At 50.0% G+C, this 24,134-nt stretch overlaps 1 protein-coding gene and 1 long non-coding RNA gene across 2 annotated transcripts in view; both read right to left on the bottom strand.

The window, feature by feature from the left end:
* Window positions 1–995: 995 nt before the first annotated feature.
* PTGDR (prostaglandin D2 receptor) lies at window positions 996–23,528 on the bottom strand. The gene is made up of 2 exons (XM_035140985.3): window positions 22,531–23,528; window positions 996–6,802 (listed from the first exon to the last, which is right to left on the bottom strand). The coding sequence occupies exons 1-2, from the start codon at window positions 23,440–23,442 to the stop codon at window positions 6,569–6,571; spliced, it is 1,146 nt and encodes a 381-aa protein (XP_034996876.3). The 5' UTR covers window positions 23,443–23,528; the 3' UTR covers window positions 996–6,568.
* LOC148687764 (uncharacterized) overlaps window positions 996–24,134 on the bottom strand; it is a 38,684-nt gene continuing 15,545 nt past the window's right edge. Inside the window, exon 2 of the long non-coding RNA XR_015946649.1 lies at window positions 996–5,028. This is a non-coding gene — a long non-coding RNA (uncharacterized LOC148687764). The remainder of the gene's footprint in view (window positions 5,029–24,134) is intronic.

The raw sequence follows: 24,134 nt of genomic DNA, 5'->3' as shown, positions 1-24,134 counted from the left end.
TGGTTTTGGGAAAGGGGCATTCTTCTCCTTGATGACTATGAGCTGAATAAAGAGTATGAAATTCACTCTCGACTCCGAGTATATTTCACTTTCCTTTCCCTCTCTCTCTTTCTTTCCTCTCTCTCTCTCTTTCTTTCCTCTCTCTCTCTCTCTCTCTCTCTCTCTCTCTCTCTCTCTCTCTCTCTCTCTCTCTCTCTCTCTCTCTCTCTCTCTGTATAATCTGTGATAATTTCCCCATATTTCTCCTTCCTTTTTCTGAAGGCATTGTTAAGTTTAGAGAGAAGAAAATCAAACTGCACTTCACAAACCACTCAAGTAATTTCGGTGGAGGCGAAGCCCAGAGTGGATGGTCTTGCGACTTGCTAACATTACTCACATGACATTTTAAAACAGGAAATGCGGCTGCCATCAGAAGAGCAATCAAAGCCTGGCCAGCGATTACTTAGTTGCTGAGTTTATTGCTTTGTCGTTCCTATTTTTTGTACTTGTTATCTTTCTGCTGGAAACTTTGCTTTTTTTTTTTTAAAAAAAAGGTGGCAATAGCCGGAGTGGAGTCAGCTCTAGACTCTGTCCCTATCTCATTTCCTCACTCTGAATTGCCCCCAAAGTAAGTGGCTTTTGTCCCCAAACAATCCCAAATAAATGTTTGCCTGCATTTAAAGAGGCGGGAGTGATGTGTGCTAAAATAAATGAGTAAAATTCTGCATTGGGAAAAGCTGACTTCTGCAACCAGTTATGAATTCTGCAAAGTCCTTGTTCACACAGCTTCTAGAATTTTGCTTGCTTCTTTGCGAAAGCAGAGATCCTGAGGGATCTGAAATCGATGTAAAAATAAATAAATGCTGCATTCTGCAACATTCCCATGCTCCTGCCAAATAACAGCAAGCAGAAAGTCATGCCACCGGGCTTTGAAATCTTTCGAGGTGTTGAACGCACCAAAAAGCAACCCCCACCGTTGATTACGTTGTTTTCCAAAAACCAGGCAGAAAACGCCATGCAGGTTAAAATAATTTATTTCACAAACATAATGCATCACACAGAATGGAGTCGCTTGAAAACAATGCTTTTTTCTGGTGTGTGTGTGTGTGTGTGTGCAGGGGTACGCATACCCCTAAACATTCTGTGAATTTAAGTTTGGCCTCATTGAAGGGCAGTATTTCAATACAAGTAGGAAAATGAGAGTACCCCTAAACATAAAAAAACACTGCTTGCAACAAATATCTGAAGTACTGGCCCATTGGGTGCTGAAGCACATTTCATTAGGCGCCTGGCCTTTTAGGTCCTGATCTACCATCCATTCATGCATTGCAAAGGGGAGACTGAGGAGGAGACCAAGGGAGCCAATTGTGGACTTGACAGAGTTGCTGCTCCCTTTGGGTACGAGAATGAAGGGGGCAGCAGAAGGGAGGAGATTTGACAGGCATGCAGGAGTCCTGAGAAAGCCTGCCATACCCTCCAACATTCCCCTAATGAAAATAGGGACAGCTGAAGGAAAAGTGGGGCATTCGGGGATCAAATCAGAAACCAGGACTGCTTCTCTAAATCAGGGAGGTCCCTGGAAAATAGGGACACTTGGAGGGGTGGAGCTGTGGTCTCAACCACTGAGCCTCTTGGGCTTGCCGATCGGAAGGTTGGCAGTTCGAATCCCCGCGATGGACTGAGCTCCCGTTGCTCTGCCCCAGCTCCTGCCAACCTAGCAGTTCGAAAGCATGCCAGTGCAAGTAGATAAATAGGTACCACTGCGGCGGGAAAGGTAAACGGCGTTTCTGTGCACTATGTTTTCCGCCACGGTGTCCCGTTGCGCCAGAAGCGGTTTAGTCCTGCTGGCCACATGACCCAGAAAGCTGAACAAATGCCAGTTCCCTTGGCCTGAAAAGCGAGATGAGCACTGCAACCCCATAGTCACCTTTGACTGGACTTATATCTATATCTATCTATCTATGGTTCAAAGGCCTCTAAAGCAATGAACAGCATATTAATACCAAAAAAGTTACAATAAAAATATAACAAATATATCAAAACAATATAAAAGAGCAAGATCAGAAAATACCCACCCAAATATCACACTGGGTAGGTGTTTATAGACTGCCTCCACCTGCTCATCATGGACACAGCATTCCACCTATAACTTGGGAAGTCTGGTTAACTCGCCCCCCCCCCTCCAGCTCCAGCCTCTCACCTACCGTAGGAACAAGCTGAGCCATGGAGAAGCAAATCCGCACTCAGTTCCCCATGGAGAAACCTCAAAGGGTAACACTTCCTTTGGTACCACTCCCTGGAGGAATTCAGAAGCAGAAAGCCAGCACAGGGATGACGTATAATAGGATCAGGGCCGGATTTAGGTTTGACGAGGCCCTAAGCTACTGAAGGTAATGGGGCCCTTTTGCATGTCCAGCTGTCCTTTGTCGCTTTTTCCGTGTTGATATATATTCAAGGGGACAGGGTGGCGCTGTGGTCTAAACCACATAGCCTAGGGCTTGCTGATCAGAAGGTCGGCGGTTCGAATCCCCGCGACGGGGTGAGCTCCCATTGTTCAGCCCCAGCTTCTGCCAACCTAGCAGTTTGAAAGCACGTCAAAGTGCAAGTAGATAAATACTGTGTTTCCCCTTTTTTAAAAATACGTACAGTGGTGCCTCGCTAGACAAAATTAATTCCTTCCACGGGTCAATTCGTGTAACAAATTTTTCGTCTAGCGAGTCCCAGTTTCCCATAGGAATGCATTGAAACTTAATCAATGCGTTCTTATAGGCTCTGGGGGACTGGCAGCGGCATGCAACGGGGCTTCGGAGGTCTCCGAAGCCCCGTCCGATGCCGGCTGTGTGCAAGGCGGCAGGGGGAGAAGCTCTCTTCTCCCAGCCACCGCCTTGCCTGCTTCCCCCGACCCGGAGCACAAATTCGGAGGTCTCCGAAGTTGTGCTCCGCGCCGAGGGTGCGGGGCGAGAGGCGGCGGCCGGAGAAGGTCTTCCCCCGCCGCTGCCTCCCGCCTGCCTCCCCCGACACGGAGCGCAACTTCGGAGGCCTCCGAAGTTGCACTCTGTGCCGGTGGTGCGGGGCGGGGCGGTGGCTCCGGGGCACGGAGCCGAATCGCAGCGGGTGCTGCTTGCCCCCGCCTGTCTTCCCCGAGCCAAGGGGAAGACAGACAGGGGCAGCCGCCGCACCGCCGCATTTTGGCTCCGTCCCCACTAGCAAAGAAAGATGAGCTGTCAGCTTCCCGCGCTGACAGCTGATCTTCCTTTGCCGCTTTCTATGGCCGCGCTTCGTAAGACGAAGTGGCGGTCATAGAAAATTTTGTCGTCTTACGAATGCCTCGCGCAACACAAAACTCTTTCGTCTAGCGAGTTTTCCGTTGTGCGAGGCATTCGTAAAGTGAGGCACCACTGTAGTCAGAAAGTAAGCCATGGCAGCATTTTTTTAGCATTAGTGAAATATAAGACACACCCCGAAAAGACATACCTCCATGCCATGTAGAGCGAGACCACTGAGTGCCCCAGCCAGCCAGCGGGACCCAGCCAGCCAGAGGGGCCTGGAACTGGCAAACGCATGGAGCGCCTGAGCCAGCAGCCTGGCCTTTTTTTTTTTTTTGCCCGGCTGAGGAGGCCTGCTGCCCCACTGCCAGAAACGGAGGCTGCAGAGCGCCCAGCAGTGCCGGGCAGAGCGCCGAGCCAGCGGCCTGCCGCCTCGGTGCCTGGAACTGGCAGCCCGAGCCAGCGGCCTGGCCCCTCCGAGGAGGCCTTAAGGCACAAGACATCCCCTGAAAATAAGACACCGTGTGTTTTTTTTGAGTAAAAAAAGGTATAAGATGGTGTCTTAAAAAAGGGGAAACACGGTAAATGGCGTTTCCGTGCGGTGCTCTGGTTTGCCAGAAACGGCTTAGTCATGCTGGCCACATGACCCGGAAGCTGTATGCCGGCTCCCTCGGCCAGTAAAGTGAGATGAGCGCTGCAACCCGAGTCGTCCGCGACTGGACCTAATGGTCAGTATATAATGAGTTAAAGGAAATGTTTAAAAATACTTTTGTTAAAAAACCAGAAGCCTTTTCATTGGGTATAGTGGGCGAAGAGATACCAAGGGAAGATAAAAGGCTCTTTATGTATGCAACAAGAATGCTTTTAGCGCCCAAAATGGAAACAAATACTAACGAAAGAAGAGCGGCAGATGAAGATGATGGACTTTGCAGAACTGAAACAAATTTTTTAAAAAATCCTTCCAGTAGCACCGTAGAGACCAACTAAGTTTGTCATTGGTGTGAGATTTTTGTGTGCATGCACACTTCTTCAGATACGCTGGCAGAACTGGCGAAGCTGACAGGGAAAATCCGAAACCAGCAGGATCAAGTATTCCAAAACGACTGGAGTAAATTTATATGATATCTGAAAGACTATTGCAAGCAATTAACATCACTATAGCAGGGTTGTCTGGAGACTTGTAATGAGAAATTTTCTACCTTTCTATATTTATTTAAATTTTGAGTCATTTTGTAATGAGTCTAATTAGAATTGGAAAACGTACAAATCGCTATGATATAAAGGTTACTATTGATGATGTGAATGTATATTATTAAATGGAAAATAAATAAAAGTTATAAAAATATCAGGCGCTTGGCAGATGTCTCAGACTAAACATTTGTTTGGTCAGCTAAAGCAAACCAACCGGTCTTCCCAAGGTGAAAAACTGCTCCTGGGAGGGTGTGTGACTGTGATTGCCATAAGGACCAACCAATCGGCAAACACCGTCAGGTTTCTTCTGAGCTTGGCGGGAACGGAACAATGGGCCCCTCCAGGCAGGCCTCGCCCCTCAAATGACGCACGGCTGGATGCGCCCCAATGTTGCAGAATAACACAACGCAGTCGGGAGGTTCTTATTTCCAACCCCTTGCTCAGCATTCCATATCCGAACCTTTTCGTCAAGGGCTCCAGGCCCTTTCATCGTTTCAGTTGTCCTTTCTCAGTCCTGGCCTGACTGACGCTCACCATTCCGTAGCTTCCCCAGCAATGCTCAGGATTCAAACTTCAAGAAAGAAGATTCCACCTAAACATTCCTGACAGTAAGAGCTGTTCGGCAGTGGAATTTGCTACCAAGGAGTGTGGTGGAGTCTCCTTCTTTGGAGGTCTTTAAGCAGAGGCTTGACGGCCATATGTCAAGAATGCTTTGATGGTGTTTCCTGCTTGGCAGGGGGTTGGACTGGATGGCCCTTGTGGTCTCTTCCAACTCTATGATTCTATGATTCATAGAATAAGAACTGGAAGGTACACCCCAGGGTCATCTAGTCCAACCCCCCGCCATGCAAGCTAATGATTTGCTGGATGAAACCCAACATTGGCTTGATGACATCTGCACCATTCATGTATAAAGCGGTGTGTGTGTGTGTGTGTGTGTGTGTGTGTGTGTGTGTGTGTGTGTGTGTGGAGATTCCTGATTTAAACACAGAAAGTAGGATTTAGTTGAGGGCAGATCAACTCCACCGTCCCTCCTCTTCAAGAAAAGGCAAGTCACATGTATCTTTTTATCCCTGGTCATTTTGCCTGCCTGTTTCTGCCCCTTCCCCAGATCTACAGTCTCCTATTTCGAGATGGGCGTAACTAGGAATGTACATACTGCTCCAATCACAGCCGCTCTACTGGGAATGGTCGAGGTGGTCACTCCGGATTCTGTCGCCTCGCAGGCCTGTGGGCAGAAATACGAGGGGGGGTTGCCCTTTCGTGGCAGCACCACATATCCACGTAGCTATGTGATTCTCCTATCAGGCCAGACAACTCGCCTGGTCGCCACTGGCGAGCAACCATGGCCTCCAGGCGACCTGGCAGGAAAGTCCTTGCAAGCTGGGAGAGAGCGGACTCCTCTCTCTTTAACTTTTCAGGCCTGCCCACAAGTGGCTGAAATCCTCGCGGGCAGTACGCAAACCGTCTAGTACCTTTGATCAGCTTGCTTGCAGGCTTGGCATGAGCCAGTCGCTAAATGCTTTGGGGGGGGGAATCTCCCCAGGTCAAGTACACTGGGAGTGCAATGTCCCCCGTCCCCCGTCCCCCCAATTTGGTGACTGCTTCTTGGATTTTTCACCTATCTTAAAAGAGCAGAAACCATGAATGATGGTGCGGTCACTACATTAAAAACCTAAGGAGAGCCTGCTGGATTAGGCCAGTGGCTCATCTAGTCCAGCAAGCATATGGTTCTTACACTGGACAACCACATGCCCCAATGGGAATCCCACAATCAGGATTTGAACACAAGACCTTCCTGTATTTTCCAGCAACTGTTATTCAGAAGCATTGCCGTGGAGGCAGAGCCTAGCCCGTAGCCATTGCCAGCCCTCTCTTCCACGAATTTGTCCAGTCTTCTTTCAAAGTCACCCAGGCTGGTGGCAATCGCCGTCTCCTGTGGGCATGAGTTCCAAAGGTTAACCATGCAGGTCAAGCCAGCCACTTCTTTCTGACCAGGGAAAATGTTTGCTTGCAAGCACTTCGTCCTGTTCCTTGGACTATGGATGATTTATGGGGCCAGGATTTTGGGGAGGGGGGTGGAGTCCAGCTGGACCCCCTCCAGAACCAGCTCCTCAGAAGGCAGAAATGCCTCACTGCACAGGATCGGACCCTTTCTGCTCCCAAGTTTCCAGCAGCTGAGAGTCTGGGGCCCTTTTCGAGCTCAGCCTCCTCGAAACCTGGCGGAGGCAACTGCGGAACAGGGACGTCCGGAAAATAATGAGGACCCAGGGGTCCACGATGGAGTTCACAGAGAAGAAGCGCAGGGCGGTGAGGTCCGCCTTCTCGTCGAAATCCGGGGCAAACGCACCGACGTAAGCACGGACCTGTGGGAGGGGAGGGAGACAGGTTGAAAAACTCACTTGTGACAGATTGGGGCGGCTGAATATTACCGTGACTACTACTTCATAGAATCGTAGAGCTGGAAGGGACCCTGAGGATCATCTAGTCCAGCCCCCAGCAATGCAGGAATATGCAGATGTCCCAAACGGGGATTGAACCTGCAACCTTGGCGTTATCAGTACCACGCTGTAACCAACTGAGCTTTCCAGTTGGTTTGTTCATTACCTGTTCTTCTTCACCATAATAATAATAATAATACAGTCATACCTTGAGTTACAGCTGCTTCAGGTTGCGTCTTTTGGGGTCGCGCTCCGCGCCGAACCCGGAAGTACCGGAATGGGTTACTTCCGGATTCCGGCGCACGTGCATGCGCAGAAACTTAAATCGCACTTTGCACATGTGCAGAAGCGCCGAGTCGCGACCCGCGCATGGACAGACGCGGGTTGCGAACGTGCCTCCTGCACGGATCACGCTCGCAACCCGAGCGTCCACTGTAATAATATCTTTATTGTCATTGTACGACCTGTGTACAATGAAATTAACCAAGCCTCCTCCCTCCACAAACACTCCATCTCTTATGGAACACACCACCTCACAAGTCAATTTCGCTATATTATCTTCCATTCAGCAGCCTAACAGCCCACAGATAGAAGCTATTTTTTAGCCTGTTGGTACGGCTGATTATACTTCTAGAATCATAGAGTTGGAAGGGACCACAAGGGCCATCCATTCCAACCCCCTGCCAAGCAGGAAACACCATCAAAGCATTCTTGACATATGCCTGTCAAGCCTCTGCTTAAAGACCTCCAAAGAAGGAGACTCCACCACACTCCTTGGTAGCAAATTCCACTGCCGAACAGCTCTTACTGTCAGGAAGTTCTTCCTAATGTTTAGGTGGAATTTTCTTTCTTGTAGTTTGAATCCGTTGCTCCGTGTCCGCTTCTCTGGAGCAGCAGAAAACAACCTTTCTCCCTCCTTTATATGACATCCTTTTATATATTTGAACATGGTTATCATATCACCCCTTAACCTTCTCTTCTCCAGGCTAAACATACCCAGCTCCCTAAGCCGTTCCTCATAAGGCATCGTTTACAGGCCTTTGACCATTTTGGTTGCCCTCTTCTGGACACGTTCCAGCTTCTATATCTCCTGCCCGAGGGTAGAAGATTAAAGAGGTGCTGGCCGGGGTATGAATCGTCCCTGAGAATTTTTCTCACTCTCCTAAGGCATCGATCTCTTGCACTGTCATCTAGCGGGCTCAGGGGGCAGCCCATGGCATCATTCACCACCCTCTGTAAATACTTTTTGCCCGTGGCTGTCAAGCCAACGTACCACACTGTGATACAATATGAGAGGACACTTTCTATTGCAGGCCGGTAGAAGGAGGTCATCAATTGTTGTTTAACATTGTTCTTTCGCAAGACCCTGAGGAAATGGAGTCTCTGTTGGGAATTCCTAACCACCTGAGTTATATTGTTTTTCCAAGTGAGGTCTTCACTAAGGTACGGTAAACTCCCAGGAATTCACAGGAAGGTCCCAGGGCAGATTTACACCAATTTAAAACTTGGTACGTACTGAAAAACACTTCATCTAAAACATTAGGAAGAACTTCCTGACAGTAAGAGCTGTTACCCGCACTGACTGGCAGCTCCAGGGTTTCTTGCAAGGGACATTCGCAGCCAGATCTAGCATTATCTATCTATATCTATATCTATATCTAATCTATATCTATTCATCCATCCATCTATCCATCTGTCTATAATTCTATTCAAATTTAATTTACATTCTAACAGTTATCTTTTACAGTCGCACCTTGGTTCTCAAACATCTTGGTACTCATGATAGCCATGTTCAAATATATGAAAGGATGTCATATGGAGGAGGGAGAAAGATTGTTTTCTGCTGCTCCAGAGAAGCGGACACGGAGCAATGGATTCAAACTTCAAGAAAGAAGATTCCACCTAAACATTAGGAAGAACTTCCTGACAGTAAGAGTTGTTCGGCAGTGGAATTTGCTGCCAAGGAGTGTGGTGGAATCTCCTTCTTTGGAGGTCTTTAAGCAGAGGCTTGACAGCCATATGTCAAGAATGCTTTGATGGTGTTTCCTGCTTGGCAGGGGGTTGGACTGGATGGCCCTTGTGGTCTCTTCCAACTCTATGATTCTATGTACGACAAGGAAGGGGTGTGTCCCAGAAACACCTGTCTTGGCCATCAAAGGCCAGGGTAGAGAGCTACATCTTCAGCATTACACTGCAGAGGCAGTGGAGGTGTAGTGGTTAGAGCGCATGACTAGGACCTGGGAGACCAGGGTTCGAATTCACCACTCAGCCATGGGTGACCCTGGGCCAACCACTGCCTCTCAGCCTAACCTACCTCGCAGGGTTGTTGAGAGGATAAAATGGGGAGGAGAATTATGCAGGCCACCTTGAGCAAAGTTGGGCGGGGAGGTGGCATATCATACCGTACAACTTTTGGAGACTGAAAACTGGGATGCATGGTTTTTAACAACCCCACGGTGTATAAATTTTATGGAATAAATCGGTAATGAATAGCAAGATCTGGAGATTCGCTATCCCAAAAGCCACTGAAATATTGCAAGCAAGAATTGCGGCATAAACCCATTGCTTTGGTTTTTCAGCTGTCTGCATGTGTAAAGAGCTCCCCCTTGTGGATAAAGATGGTGGTTGCTCAGTCTCAAAACTTTCTTTGAAGGGGTAGAATCAGAGTTGGAAGGGACCACCAGAGTCATCTAGTCCAACCCCCTGCAATGCAGGAATCTCAACTGAAGCATCCCTAAGAGGTGGCCATCCAACCTCTGCTTCAAAACCTCCAAGCAAGGAGAGTCCACCACCTCTTGAGGGAGACCGTACCACCTTTGGAAGACATTTGAAGGCAGCCCTGAATAAGGATGGGGTGTTTTTTTTGTTTAATGTTTTATTATGTTTTTATAATTTGTTGGAAGCTGCCCAGAGTGGCTGGGGCAAGCCAGTCAGATGGGCGGAGTATTATTATTATTATTATTAAGGACATCCCTATTTTCATATGCACACCTGCAGTCTAAAGTGCTTCTCAGGTGCCTTTCTGGAACATGAGAATTGGCTCCGAGTCTCCCTGCGTTCGTTCCAGGAGGGTCATACTGCTATGTATCTAAGCACAGTGGTACCTTGGTTCTCAAACACCTTGGTACTCAAAGAACATGGAACCCAAACACTGAAAAACCAGAAGTAAGTGTTCCGGTTTGCAAACATTTTTCGGAAGCCAAATGTGCTCCATTTTGAGTGTTACACTTCCGATTTGAGTGCCACACTTCGGTTTTGAGTGTTAATGCTGAGGTCTGTCTGTTTTTGCTATCTATTTTGCATTTTTGTTTTTGCGGCTCTTTCTCGTTTTGGTTTTGTGACTGTGTGGGACCCAGTCCAGCTACTGATGGAATGATTGTGTGACCTCAGTACATTGTTTATGGCTTTCATTTTATGGATCTTGTTAGTTAGCAAAATTCACGTTAAATTGCTGCTTTAGGGGTTGTTTTGAAAAAGTCTGGAACAGATTAATCCGCTTTGCATTACTTTCTATGGGAAAGCGTGCCTTGGTTTTGAAATGCTTTGGTTTTGGAACGGAATTCCGGAACGGATTAAGTTTGAGAACCAAGGCACCACTGTAGATCCATTTATAACAGGCATCCCCAAACTGCGGCCCTCCAGATGTTTTGGCCTACAACTCCCATGATCCCTAGCTAACAGGACCAGTGGTCGGGAAAGATGGGAATTGTAGTCCAAAACATCTGGAGGGCCGAAGTTTGGGGATGCCTGATTTATAAGATCCCCTGCAAGGTCTGTGAAGCTGGGCCTGGCCAATTTGTAACAGTTGTGGCGGGTGCTAAAAATAAGGGCTGTTTCAGGCATGATAGGACAGCAGAAAGGCTGTGAAGCACCCTGAGATCTTCAGATGGAGGGCAGTATACAAATGTAATAAATAAAATTAATAAAAACAGAATCACAACATTGTGAACTAGGTGGGGCTTCCCTTGGGCTTGACCCAGAAGCTGCGGCTAGGGGAGGATGTTGCAGCCCGACTGCTGGCAGGAGTGAGGGCTTGCCAACAGGTAACACCTGCGCTCGGAAGTCTGCACCAGTTGCCAAGTCTCTACCGGGCTGAGTTCAAGGTGTTAGGAGTCCTTAGCAACTCAGGACCAGTTTACCTGCAAGATCGCCGCACCTCATATATCCCCGCCGGACTGCTTCGGTCTGCGGCACTGGCGCTGTTATTGGTGCCACACAATACCCGTTCTGCATTTGCAAGAACTCCACCTTTTCGTGCACTTTGGAACTCCCTGCCTCATGATACCAGGCAGGCGCCTCTGCTGCTGTGCTCTTTCTGGCGCCTGCTAAAAGCATTTGGGAACCGCAGATCCAGGAAAGGGACTATCTGCTTATCTGCTCGCCCCAAGTGATGGTATATATGAGCAGAGCCTTAACTCTGAGCATCTTCAGCTTTTTGTTGTCTCGCGTCAGATCTCTTAGCCGGAAAGCAGTTTGGGGGAGTTTTAACAGGACCGCTGCAGTTACATTGTTTTTGGAAAGCTCTTAAATGCCTGCGGAGGACCAGAGCCTCACGTGGGCATTCTGAGCCCTTTTAAGGCCAAGATTACGAGGAGAGGAGGTTGGAGGTTGTCAAGAGGTCATTGGAGACATTTTCGAGAAAAGCAAATGTTGAAGTCGGTGCGTCAGAGTCCAGCCTTGGCCAAGTTCAGGGGTGGCTGTAAGGCCCGGGGAGCCACTGCCTCCTTAGTTCAACAAACTCATCCCCAATGCCCCCCCCTCCAAAGGCATTATTCAGGATTGTGGTTTGCAACACCCAGTAAGGAAGAGAATAACGCAACAAAATCGAAAATGGTGACAGTTAATTTCACATTTATTCCAAATCCCACTACAGTGGTACCTTGGTTCACAAACTTAATCCGTTCCGGAAATCCGTTCCAAAACCAAAGCGTTCCAAAACCAAGGCACGCTTTCCCATAGAAAGCAATGCAAAACGGATTAATCCATTCCAGGCTTTTTAAAACAACCCCTAAAATAGCAATTTAACATGAATTATACCATCTGACGAGACCATCGATCCATAAAATGAAAGCAATAATCAATGTGCTGTACTATAAAATAAATAAGACAATATTGCAGATGATAAAAATTAAAATGAATTTTTTCCCTCACTTGCACTGATGACAGTCATTGTTTGGACGGGGGGCTTTTATCCATTTCCACAGTCACACCATCAATCAATCAGTAGCTGAACTGGGTTCCAAGCAGTCACAAAAACAAAATAACCGAAAAAGCCTCAAAAACAAAAACGCAAAATAAATAGCAAAAATAAAAGTGCCAAACTTAATCTGTTCTGGAAGTCCGTTTGACTTCCGAAATATTTGAAAACCAAGGTGCAGCTTCTGATTGGTGCTCCAGAAACAATAGCCGACAGCCACAGCGGACGTTCGGCTTCCGAAAAACGTTTGAAAACTGGAACACTCACTTCCGAGTTTTCGACTTCCAGAACAGATTAAGTTTGAGAACCAAGGTACCACTGTATTCTGTTTTCCGTTTGGAGAGATTACTTCCTTCCTTCTTTCTCCTGCTGTCTCGCTTTCCAACCCAACCCTTTAATTATTTGGCTAGTTCTTTTTAAGTTTGGTTCGTTCCTTTCTCATAGAATCATAGAATCGTAGAGTTGGAAGAGACCACAAGGGCCATCCAGTCCAACCCCCTGCCAAGCAGGAAACACCATCAAAGCATTCTTGACATATGTCTGTCAAGCCTCTTCTTAAAGACCTCCAAAGAAGGAGACTCCACCACACTCCTTGGTAGCAAATTCCACTGCCGAACAGCTCTTACTGTCAGCTCTTACTCGCTCCTGTTAAAATTCAGGCCAAGGCACACTTTACATCGGGGATAGCTAACTGGTGGCCCTCGAGATGTTTGTTGGACTACAAAGCCCATCTGCTAACCAGCTAGCATGGCCAGGGATGATGGAACATGGAGTCCCAACAACATTTCCTTGGGGAAAAGTACTCACCCCTGATTTACATGGGTTTCCATATTCCTTTGGTGTTTTGCTCTGGAATGGATTAATCTGTTTTGCATTACTTTCTATGGGAAAGCGCACCTTGGTTTTGGAACGGACTTCCGGAACGGATTAAGTTTGAGAACCAAGGTACCACAGTACTTTCCAAGGACCCTTGTTTCCCTCCTCCCAGTGAAGTTTCTCCAGGAGGGCACAAGTTTCTTGTATTGATTTCCACAATTTATATACCGTTTATTTATTTAGTAGATTTGTCTCAAATGAGGCCAGGGCACCAGACAAAACGCAGCGAAACATCTCCAAAACAATTCCATTGCAGAGGCCGTTCTCGGAAAGATCTCAGCTTCAAAGCCTTGTTGTAATTCCAGATAAGAATCAGCTAAAACTGTTTTAAAAAAACAACCACCCTACACTGTAGAGCCCCTGTGGTTAGACTGCTGGGCTAGGACCTTGGAGAAGAGGGTTCAAATACTCACTAGGTGACCTGGGGGGGGGGAGGTCAATCGCTTCCTCCTTGCCTAGCCTACCTCTCAGGGTTGTTGTGAGGATAAAGTGGGGAGAAGGGTAGGATGTACGCCGCCGTGAGTTCTTCAGAGGAAAGAAGGTGAGATATAACTGTAATAAATAAATGTAATAAATCAGGTTGCAGTTAAAATGCCTTCTGGGTTTTATTTTTTAAGTCTTCAGTAGGCAGTGGAGCTTCACTGGGGAGGGGGCCTGCCTGACCTCAGTTGGGAGGGAGTTCCCATAAGGCTGGGGTCTCAATACCAAATGAATCTGAGAAGCATAGAATTGGAGGGGACACCGAGGGTCATCTAGTCCAACCCCCTGCAATGCAGGAATCTCAGCTCAAGCCTCCATGACAGATGGCCATCCAACTTCTGCTTAAAAACCTCCAAGGAAGGAGAGTCCACAACCTCCCGAGGGAGTCTGTTCCACTGTTGAACGGCGCTTACCATCAATAAGTTCCCCCCCCCCAAATGTTTAATCCAGGGGTCCCCAGACTTACTGGCGTTTGGGCCGGTTCCCACCGCGCCGATCGCGCGGCGGGCCGGAGGACGGGGGAGCGCGCGCCTGTGCGGGCCGGCGGGCGGGGGACTACGGCCCGGGGGCCGGATGCGGCCCAATTGGCCTGCCAATCCGGCCCGCGACGACCCCCACCGCCGCCCGCTCTTACGGTGCTTACTGGCGCGGCGGCGCACTTCCAGGGTGGAAAAAGCTCCGAAAATCCGTTGTGCGCATGCGTATGGGCCTCCCCCGACCCGGAAGTGCACCAGAAATGACCTCTTCCGGGTCAGGAGAGGCCCATACGCATGCGCACAAAGGATTTTCGGCGCTTTTTTCCCCGACCCGGAAGAGCGCTGCCACGCCACGCTGCGCGCCGTAAGAGCGGGCGGCGGCGGGGGTCGCCGCGGGCCGGATTGGCAGGCCAATTGGGCCGCATCCGGCCCCCGGGCCGTAGTCTGGGGACCCCTGGTTTAATCGGAATCTCCTTTCTTGTAACTCGAAGCCATGGGTTCGAGTCCTCCCCTCCGGAGGAGGAGAAAATGAACTTGTTCCATCTTCCATGTGACAGCCCTTGAGATATTGGAAGGTGGTTCTCATAAGTGCTATTTTTCGAGGAGGAGGAGGAGGAGGAGGAGGAGGAGGAGGAGGAGGAGGAGGAGGAGGAGGAGGAGAAGTAGTGCCGGAATTCACCACGAGTTCTCTTAGAATGGCAATGGCGCCCACCTGAAAAGTGCTGGAACTGAGTGCCGGCAGAAAAAAAAAGCCCTGGTTCTCTTATCTCCTCTCAAGACTCCGCTTTCTAACCTAGCTGCTGGTGGATCCAGGTCACTACCAGCAGTAACTCCCTCGACCAGGCATCCATCCCTTGAGATATCCTGGACCCAAGTTGGGAAGGGCCTTGCCATTTGATCCAAGAGCCTTGAACCTTGCCCAGGAGAAGACAGGAAAGGGCGATTTCAGAATGGGCTCAGCGGCTCAATAATCACCGTTCTCGCTCTAGAGACCCGGCCTGCATTTGACAATCTGCCGGACGAATCAGATCTGGCACCAAATCTAGCCAAAAGCCTGAAGACTTTTACACTGCTTGGCAAGCATCCATTCTCATGTTAACAGGGTTCCTGTTGTGTCTGGGCCACTGTACTCTCAACGTTCCGTTCTGAGAAGACACTTTGGCTGAATATTTTTCCTGCTCTCCTCTTGAGGCTGGGCTCTGCTGACTGTGCGGTGATAAGATGGCAGATATCGCTATCTCCCGTTGCCTTTGATTGTTTGACTTCCTTCTGCTGTCTCCTTGAGAAAATGTCCTTTAAAGGGGGGAATGGAGGGGGGACAGGCTGGCAGACCAGATGGTTCTCACCCCAACCCTGCTCTGGTGGCCAAATTTGAAATATGGGCAGAGAAATCTAAATTTAAGATGGATATCAGTGGATTCACGTTACAAGAAAGGAGATTCTGACTCAACATCAGTACTACTACTACTACTACTAATTTTTTATTTATACCCTGCCCATCTGGCTGGGTTTCCCCAGCCACTCTGGGCGACTCCCAACAGAACACAGTGGCACCTCGGTTGTCAAACGTTGTCGACTTCTGAAACGTTCGACAACCGAGGAGCAATGGGCTGCTGGCAAATTCAATGGAGAAAATTGAGAAACGCACTTCGGAAGCCGTTCGACTTGCAAGGCACATTCGAAAACAGAAGCAATTCCTTCCGTGTTTTTGGCGTTCGAAAACTGAAATGTTCTACTTCCGAGACACTCAAAAACCGAGGTTCCACTGTATTAAAAACACGATAAAGCATCAGGCATTAAAAACTTCCCTAAACGGGGCTGCCTTCAGATGTCTTCTAAAAGTCTTTGACCTCTGGGGGGAGGGCATTCCACAGGGTGGGTGCCACTACCGAGAAGGCCCTCTGCCTGGTTCCCTGTAATTTGGCTTTTCGTAGCGAGGGAACTGGCAGAAGGCCCTCGGCGCTGGACCTCAGTGTCTGGGCAGAACGATGGAGGTGGAGACGCTCCTTCAGGTCTACTGGACCGAGGCCGTTTAGGGCTTTAAAGGTCAGCACCAACACTTTGAATTGTGCTCGGAAATGTACTGGGAGCCAATGTAGGTCTTTCAGGACCGGTGTTATATGGTTTTGGCGGCCGCTCCCAGTCACCAGTCCAGCTGCCACATTCTGGATTAGTTGTAGTTTCCGGGTCACCTTCAAAGGTAGCCCCACATAGAACGCATTGCAGTAGTCCAAGCGAGAAATAACCAAAGCATGCACCACTCTGGTGAGACAGTCCATGGGCAGGTAGGGTCTCAGCCTGCGTACCAGATGGAGCTGAAGTTTCTTGTGTCTTTATTCTTTTTAGGAGGGGTCTTACCAGGAATATACTCCAATCTGGGCATGCCCAGATTGGATTGCTTAACTAAAGAGTTTCAAACGAATCTGCAACTAGCTTCTTGCTGTGTAAAAGGGGAATAAGCTCTACTATATGTAACTCACTAACATAGAATCATAGAATTGTAGAGTTGGAAGAGACCACAGGGGCCATCCAGTCCAACCCCCTGCCGAGCAGGAAACACCACCAAAGCATTCTTGACATATGCCTGTCAAGCCTCTGCTTAAAGACCTCCAAAGAAGGAGACTCCACCACACTCCTTGGTAGCAAATTCCACTGCCAAACAGCTCTTACTGTCAGGAAGTTCTTCCTAATGTTTAGGTGGAATCTTCTTTCTTGTAGTTTGAATCCATTGCTCCGTGTCCGCTTCTCTGGAGCAGCAGAAAACAAACTTTCACCCTCCTCTATATGACATCCTTTTATATATTTGAACATGGCTATCATATCACCCCTTAACCTTCTCTTCTCCAGGCTAAACATACCCAGCTCCCTAAGCCGTTTCTCAGAAGGCATAATTTCCAGGCCTTTGACCATTTTGGTTGCCCTCCTCTGGACACGTTCCAGCTTGTCAGTATCCTTCTTGAACTGTGGTGCCCAGAACTGGACACAGTACTCCAGGTGAGGTCTGACCAGAGCAGAATACAGTGGTACTATTACTTCCCATTGATCTAGAGATGTTATACTCCTATTGATGCAGCCCAGAATTGCATTGGCTTTTTTAGCTGCTGCATCACACTGCTGACTCATGTCAAGTCTGTGGTCTACCAAGACTCCTAGATCCTTTTCACATGTACTGCTCTCAAGCCAAGTGTCTCCCATCCTGTATTTGTGCCTTTCAAAAAAAATTTGCCCAAGTGTAGTAATTTACATTTCTCCTTGTTAAAATTCATCTTGTTTGCTTTGGCCCAGTTGTCTAATCTGCTAAGGTCATTTTGAAGTGTGATCCTGTCCTCTGGGGTATTAGCCACCCCTCCCAATTTGGTGTCACCTGCAAACTTGCTCAGGATGCCCTCAAGCCCATCATCCAAGTCATTGATGAAGACGTTGAATAAGACATTGGCCCAAGACAGAATCCTGTGGCACCCCAGGTTTCTGTCTTGGGCTCAATCTTATTGGGCAATCCTAACATGAGTTAGGAAGGATAATATTTAATCAATATATCCTCTCCTACTACCCACAACATTCCCACAGAAAGCACTGTAATAAATGTGAACTATTACAGCTATTACTACTCCGAACCAATGGTTTCAAGTGACGAGAAAAAGGAGATTCTGACTAAACATCAGGAAGAACTTCCTCACAGTGGAACGGTCTCCCTCTGGAAGTTGTGGACTCTCCTTCCTTGGAGGCTTTGAAGCAGAGGTTGGTTGTCCATCTGTCAGGGATGCTTCGGTTGAGATGATCTTTGGGGTTGGACTGGATGACCCTCAGGGATCCCTTCCAACTCTACGATTCTATGATTCTATGCTCGTTTGCTCAGCCTTGGCTCTCATGGCTAGATGTGCCAGTCTCAAAGCCCTTGAACCACACATGGCAGGGCTACACAATTAGATTGCGATCTGGCTTTCCTAACAGAGGCCTCGCCTTGCCCGAGAAGCGCACCAGGCGAGCCACTGCTACAGGAGGAGAAGGCTGCTGTCGTCACGCTGTCTTGTTTTGTGGCTCCAGCACATCATCTGTGCCGCAAACAGGATATTGGAGTTGATGGTCTCTTTTGTCGGGCGCAGCAGGGCTGCCTTGATGACCACAGATCTGTCTTAATCTTCTTTGCTCTGTTCCAGACATGCCGTGCGCGTTGGCTAAAAAAAATGGATGCTGTCGGCCGGCAACGCGAAACATTCACCCGACTGTGTGCAAGTAACCAAAGCAAGTTCTCAAATGGATCAATATTAGTCAGTGTTTTCTCGCAGTCCCGTTCCAGAAATCAATTAGTCAGCAGCTTTTGACTTCTAAGGGACGCAGCAAGCTGCAAAGAATCTGATAAATCTGAGACTTGTCATTTTGGGTGCTCCGAGAAACCCAGCCAGAATGTTTTGCAGCTTAACCAAGAGAGAACAGCAGCGAGCCCTTTCTGTTACCCAGAAGAGCTTCCCACGTCCAAACACCCCAGAGGGCAGCTGTTCTTTCCATCCCTGCTGTTGTGCTAATCTCAGAGAGGTGCGATGTGATGATTCTCAGGAAAACCATTGCAGGGTTCAGAGCCCTTAGCTACAACAACGAGGGCACAGTCAAGGTCTGCTGTGATGTACCGTAGCAGGGTTGGGGTGTGACTTACGGGGCAATGGCTATGGGGCTTGGGAGATAAAAAGCCTCTGTTCTCTGGTGGGGGAGCAGAGGGGGGGGGAATGAGTTACAGCGACCTGATCAAATTCTCCTTTAGTCTTAAGAGAACACGAGTAATTTCAGAAAGCTAGGGAGAAAGGAAGGGCAGGTGGATCAGAGGCCGGGAGAGGAGCCTACATTTGGACCGTTTCAAAAATCTGGAGGCATTTGACCCACGTTGGGCAAAAGATTCCTGCACTGCAGGGGGCTGGACTAGATGACCCTCGTGGTCCCTTCCAACTCTACGATTCTACAAAATCTTCTACAAATGACAGAGGGGGGGGGTGTTAGTTTCTGTAGAAAGTAGCCTACTGCAAGGGGTGAATTTGGCATTTCTTGTGTCCCCTTCTCTCACTTTTAGTTCAGCTCACTACCCGCATGCGGCCCTCATGTTCTTGCCCAGAAGGGAATGCGGCCCTCAGCCTGGGAAAAGTCCCCCCCCTTAGTTATGCATGCATACATACGACTTACTCCCTAGAGAGCATCCAATCTTGCAGCCTCCATTTCAAATTTTCGCTTTGTAATTTGATTATAAACTGAGCTCAAACTGCACACACTACAAAGCATAAAGCGATACTTTTAGCATTTTCTCCTTATTTAAAAGCCTAGAGTAGATTATATATGTCCTGTTTCTCTAAAGCCCTTAAACCCAACAACATCTGTCGCAGGGAAAGCTGCAAAACTTCAGGTTGGGAGACTGCTGCTGAGCTAATCTGGGATGTGAAATACACATTCATGATGATTTGCGCTCACGATGGTATCAGGGAGGTCACACGTCATCACACTTTCAACGCCGGTTGCACCTGCAAAAGCTTTGAGGCTGATCATTCCCAGTCGGTGCATATCTTCTTGCTGAAATCCTTGAATTTTGTTTATACCACAAATGTTCGGTTTCATTTTCTTTGCTTCTTTTGGACGTTGTTGTTGTTTGTTGTTTAGTGTCCGACTCTTTGTGACCCCATGGACCAGAGCACGCCAGGCACTCCTGTCTTCCACTGCCTCCCGCAGTTTGGTCAAACTCATGTTCGTAGCTTTGAGAACACTGTCCAACCATCTCGTCCTCTGTCGTCCCCTTCTCCTTGTGCCCTCCATCTTTCCCAACATCAGGGTCTTTTGCAGGGAGTCTTCTCTTCTCATGAGGTGGCCAAAGTATTGAAGCCTCAGCTTCAGGACCTGTCCTTCCAGTGAGCACTCAGGGCTGATTTCCTTCAGAATGGAGTGGTTTGATCTTCTTGCAGTCCATGGGACTCTCAAGAGTCTCCCCCGTACTGCGGCCAAATGTGGTATGATTTGGGAAAGAGTCACAGAGTCACAGAGCAAGCCAAAGTGAGATAAATCCACCGCTAATGAACTATCCTTGTGTCAAGAATATGCTGCAGAAAACACCCTCAACCGCCAGGCCATTATCTCTAACCAATTTGTTCTAGAGACTGACTGCAACGTGGATGGAAAACAGACGCCAAACTGTCACCCCCAAAGGTGAAAGCAGGCATATGTCATGGATATTTTGGGCAGGCCAATGAGGATGTTAGAAAGGAGAATCAAACTCGTCTCGTGTGGAAGTCCTCCTCTTTCAAAATTCTGCCTCCAAGGAGCAGCCGGCGTAAGATCTCTGCCTCCCCCCCTTTCCTAAAACAATTCCAGCCCGTGTTAATAGCTGCTATATCATTTATCACCGCAGTCCTGCTATGGCCAAGGCTCTGTTTTCTGTTAAATTAAACAATCTGTGAGGGCTGCGGCAGAAGGGACAGGACGGTGCGCAGTTATCAAAGAGATGCAAAGGGGAGATTAGAGCTCAAACTGTCCAGGGAGGGATGTTACATTCTGTGCCACACAAGGAGAGACCAGGCTTGCTTGGGATCCATGGAAAAGGCACGTTTTGCTAGCAGAAGTCGCTGGCACTCTTCAAATCAGGTGCGCAGATCATTGCGTGTGGCATCTGTGCCCCTGCAGGCAAGACTAAAAGGGTGGAACCTCCACTCTGGGCGGCAGTCTACCAGTTGCAGGGGATCACAACTGGGGTGTTGGGATCAGGGCCTGCTTGGGGGTTTCCAAAAGGCATCTGGTTGGCCACTGGGAGAACAGAATTCTGGACCAGGTGGGCCATTGGCCTCATCCTGCAGGCTCTTCCTGCAGAACTTCCTGACAGTAAGAGCTGTTCGGCAGTGGAATTTGCTACCAAGGAGTGTGGTGGAGTCTCCTTCTTTGGAGGTCTTTAAGCAGAGGCTTGACAGGCATATGTCAAGAATGCTTTGATGGTGTTTCCTGCTTGGCAGGGGGTTGGACTGGATGGCCCTTGTGGTCTCTTCCAACTCTAGGATTCTATGATTCTTCTGGTGTCCTTAATATTAAAGTGTGCTAATTTATTATTGCTGTTGTTAGTTTTATTAAATTTCTTCAGCACCTCTCTGACAAAATCTCAAGGTGTCCCACAAAGAATATACAATGAGAAGCAAAGTAAAAACGAGAATATAACGGCGGTAACAGGAATATCACTACAGTGGTACCTCTGGTTGCGGACGCGATCCGTTCCAGGGTGCTCTTCGCATCCCCGAAAAGTCCACAACCAGAGCGGTGGTTCTGCGCACACGCAAAGCGTGATAGAGTGCTTCTGCGCATGTGCAAAGTGCGCAGAACGCTTCTGCGCATGTGGCGAAACCCAGAAGTAAACACTTTCGGGTTTGCTGCATTCGCAAGCTGAAAAGACGCAACCTGAAGCGGACACAACCTGAGGAATGACTGTACAAGCAGTAAAATCCACATCAGTCCAACAAAAAGCAAAAAAGCCCAATTCACCATTCATTATTGTCAGTGCTGCCTTCACTAGGGTAGATCCAGACAGCTCAGCTGGTTGAGGGTTGTGGGTTCGAGCCTCACGTTGGGCATTGCATGGAGCTGGACTAGATGACCCTGGGAACTCAGTTCCGGCACCTCTCAGGTGGGCACCATTGCCATTCTAAGAGAACAAGGTGAGCTCTGGCACCTCTTTTCCTCGGAAAAATAGCACTGAGACGATTCTGTCTCTCCCGACCTCATTTCACACAGTCCTCAGTTTAGTTTTAAAATCTAGCTACCTGTAAGTGTGACCATGGCAGTGTTCTGGCCGAAAGTGTTTGTAAAAGGGGGTGGACCATCTTCCTTCTGTCTTGGGCCCCACAAGATGCTGGGTTCAGCCTGGTCCACGGCTGGCTGGCACGAGGAGACCCTCTGCTCTTCCACTCACCCCAAGTCTTTCTCAGCTCCACCTGCGGATGCCAAGGGTTGAACAGGTGGCCTTTGGGAGGCCCATGACAATGTGCTACTGGAGATAGCTTTTCCATGCTCTTTAGGCATCTAGATGTACATGGGGGGTGGCGGGGGGGGCTGCCCCCACCAAGGACCAAAATGCTGGAGGCAGGGGTGCCAACTTGAATAAAATATTGTGGTAGCCCAGGTAAGCCCTGCCCCACATAATCAATCACATAATGTGGGGCACGCACACCATTTGAATGCCCGTCAACTTTGGGGGCCCCCGGCCCCCTCAAATATATCCGGTTCCTCGGAGTTGGCTGGAGATTCCCTGGAGAGGCCCTGTGGACCGCCCTCCCATCAGATGTCAAAGAGATAAACAACTATATGACATTTAGAAGACATTCTGAAGGCAGCCCTGTTTCGGGAAGTTTTTAATGACTGATGTTTTGATGTATTTTTAATCCTTTGTTGGAAGCCGCCTAGAGTCGCAGGGGAAACCCAGCCAGATAGGCGGGGTAGAAATAATAAATTATTATTATTATTATTATTATTATTATTATTATTATTATTATTATTATTATTATTATGGTGCTCTCTGGGCGCACAGAGCGCGCCTTCCGACGGGGCATTTCCCTCGATGGCCAGTCCCTCTCCAAGGCACACAGCTCTCCCGTCCCCCCCGTTGCGTTACTTACGATCATGGGCAGGGAGCAGACGGTGAAGAGGGCGGTCATGAGAGCCAGCAAGACCAGCTGGCCCAGCTCCTCTGTGCGGCCGGCGCAGGGAGGCCCGGGAGTCGCGGCCGACGGGGCGCTGGTGCTGCCGCCGCTTCCGTGCGCTCCGGCCGGCTGGCTCCTTCGCGGGGGCTGCCGGCGCGCCATGCGGTAGAGGCTGCGCATGCTGGCCAGGTTGCAGAGCCCGATGGCGAGTCCCAGCGCGCCCAGGAGGCTGGCGTAGAGCACCGAGTAGGCCCGCCCGCCGCCGGCCATGCGGATGAAGCACCAGGTGCCCGGGCAGTACTGCACGATGGCACCAAAGCCCAGCAGCGGCAGGGCGCAGAAGAGAGAGCACAGCGCGCCCGCCGCGACGGTTAGCAGCGCGCCCAGGCGCCGGCTGGTGTGGCGCCGGTAGAAGTAGGGGTGGCCCAGCGACAGGCAGCACTCCAGGGCCATGGCTAGTAGCAGCATGGTGGGCGCCAGGCCGAAGAAAGCCATCAGGAAGGCGAAGAGCTGGCACAGGCTCCCGGGGCTCGCGTCTCCAGCGCCGGCGGCTGCGTCTTCCCCGACGGCAGTTGCTGGCGGCGGCCAGAGCTCGCTGAGGCTGAGGTTGCGCGCATAGGCGGCCAGGACGATGGGGCTGAGCAGGCACTTGCCCAGCAGGTCGGTGGCGGCCAAGGCGCTCACCAGGAGGTAGAAGGCGGACGCCCTTGGGCGCCCCCAGCCGCCGGCGCGCTGCATCCGCGCGCGGATCTGGTGCTGCCACAGGATCCCCAGCGCCAGCACGTTGCCCAGCAGGCCGGCCGCGAAGAGCAGCGAGCCCGGCAGCGCCGACTGGCCGCCCTCCAGGTGCCGGTTGGCGCGGCAGCGGTAAGCGCCGCCGCCGTCCATGGAGCCGGCGGCGGGCGAGAGCGTGCGCCTCGACGGGGCGGGCTGGGCGGGACGCGTGTGGGGCGGCGCGGCGCGGCGAGCCGTGCCTATGAAGGGGCGCAGGGCGGGGAGGATGGGCAGGAGGGTGGACGGCCTCCCGCAGACGGGGCGGGAGCAAGAGAGCCAGAGAGGTGGGGCGGGGGTTAAGAGAAGGAAGCGCAAGCCACGCCGGGAGGGCGGAGAAGGGGCCGTTTGTTCCCACGGGGAGCGGGGAAGGAATCCCGGCTGTCTGTGGGAAGTAGGGGCTGAAGCAAGCGAGAGGGAGGGAGTCCCCTTCTAGACGGCAGGCGGAAAAGGGTTCAGGAACCGCGAGGTGCCGGGGCTTAGGGTTGCCTGGCAAGGCACCTTCTCTGCCCCAGAAAAACCCTCGTCTGCAGCGCCGAGAAGGGTAATAGGTTGGGTACAGTGGGCCTGCGGAAAGGTTGCCAGTGACCAGGACGCACTGCACATGCCCAGAGGCACTCTGCCCGTCCTCACGTGCCTCGCCGCCACTTCTGTCCGGGATGTGTGCAGCAGTAACTCGGAAAAGGGGATCCAGATCAGGGTTCAAGGTGTTTGGGGCGGGGATTTCGCGAGTCCAAGGCGCATAGGATGGCAGTGCGGCAGCAGGACATCTGCTTTGCGTGCAGAAGGTCCCAGGTTCAGTCCCTGGC

The sequence above is a fragment of the Zootoca vivipara genome, chromosome 1, assembly GCF_965207765.1.
Source record: "Zootoca vivipara chromosome 1, rZooViv2.hap1.1, whole genome shotgun sequence".
Taxonomy (NCBI): Eukaryota; Metazoa; Chordata; class Lepidosauria; order Squamata; family Lacertidae; genus Zootoca; species Zootoca vivipara.
The sequence above is the reverse complement of the archived record's forward strand: the minus strand, read 5'-3'. Positions and strand labels throughout refer to the sequence as shown.

Excerpts from the sequence above, each read along its gene's own strand:
- PTGDR (XM_035140985.3), bottom strand. The coding sequence starts at position 23,442 with ATGGACGGCGGCGGCGCTTACCGCTGCCGCGCCAACCGGCACCTGGAG. Across the intron at positions 6,803-22,530 it reads TCTGCTCCCTGCCCATGATC|GTCCGTGCTTACGTCGGTGC; the intron begins GTAAGTAACGCA and ends CCCCTCCCACAG.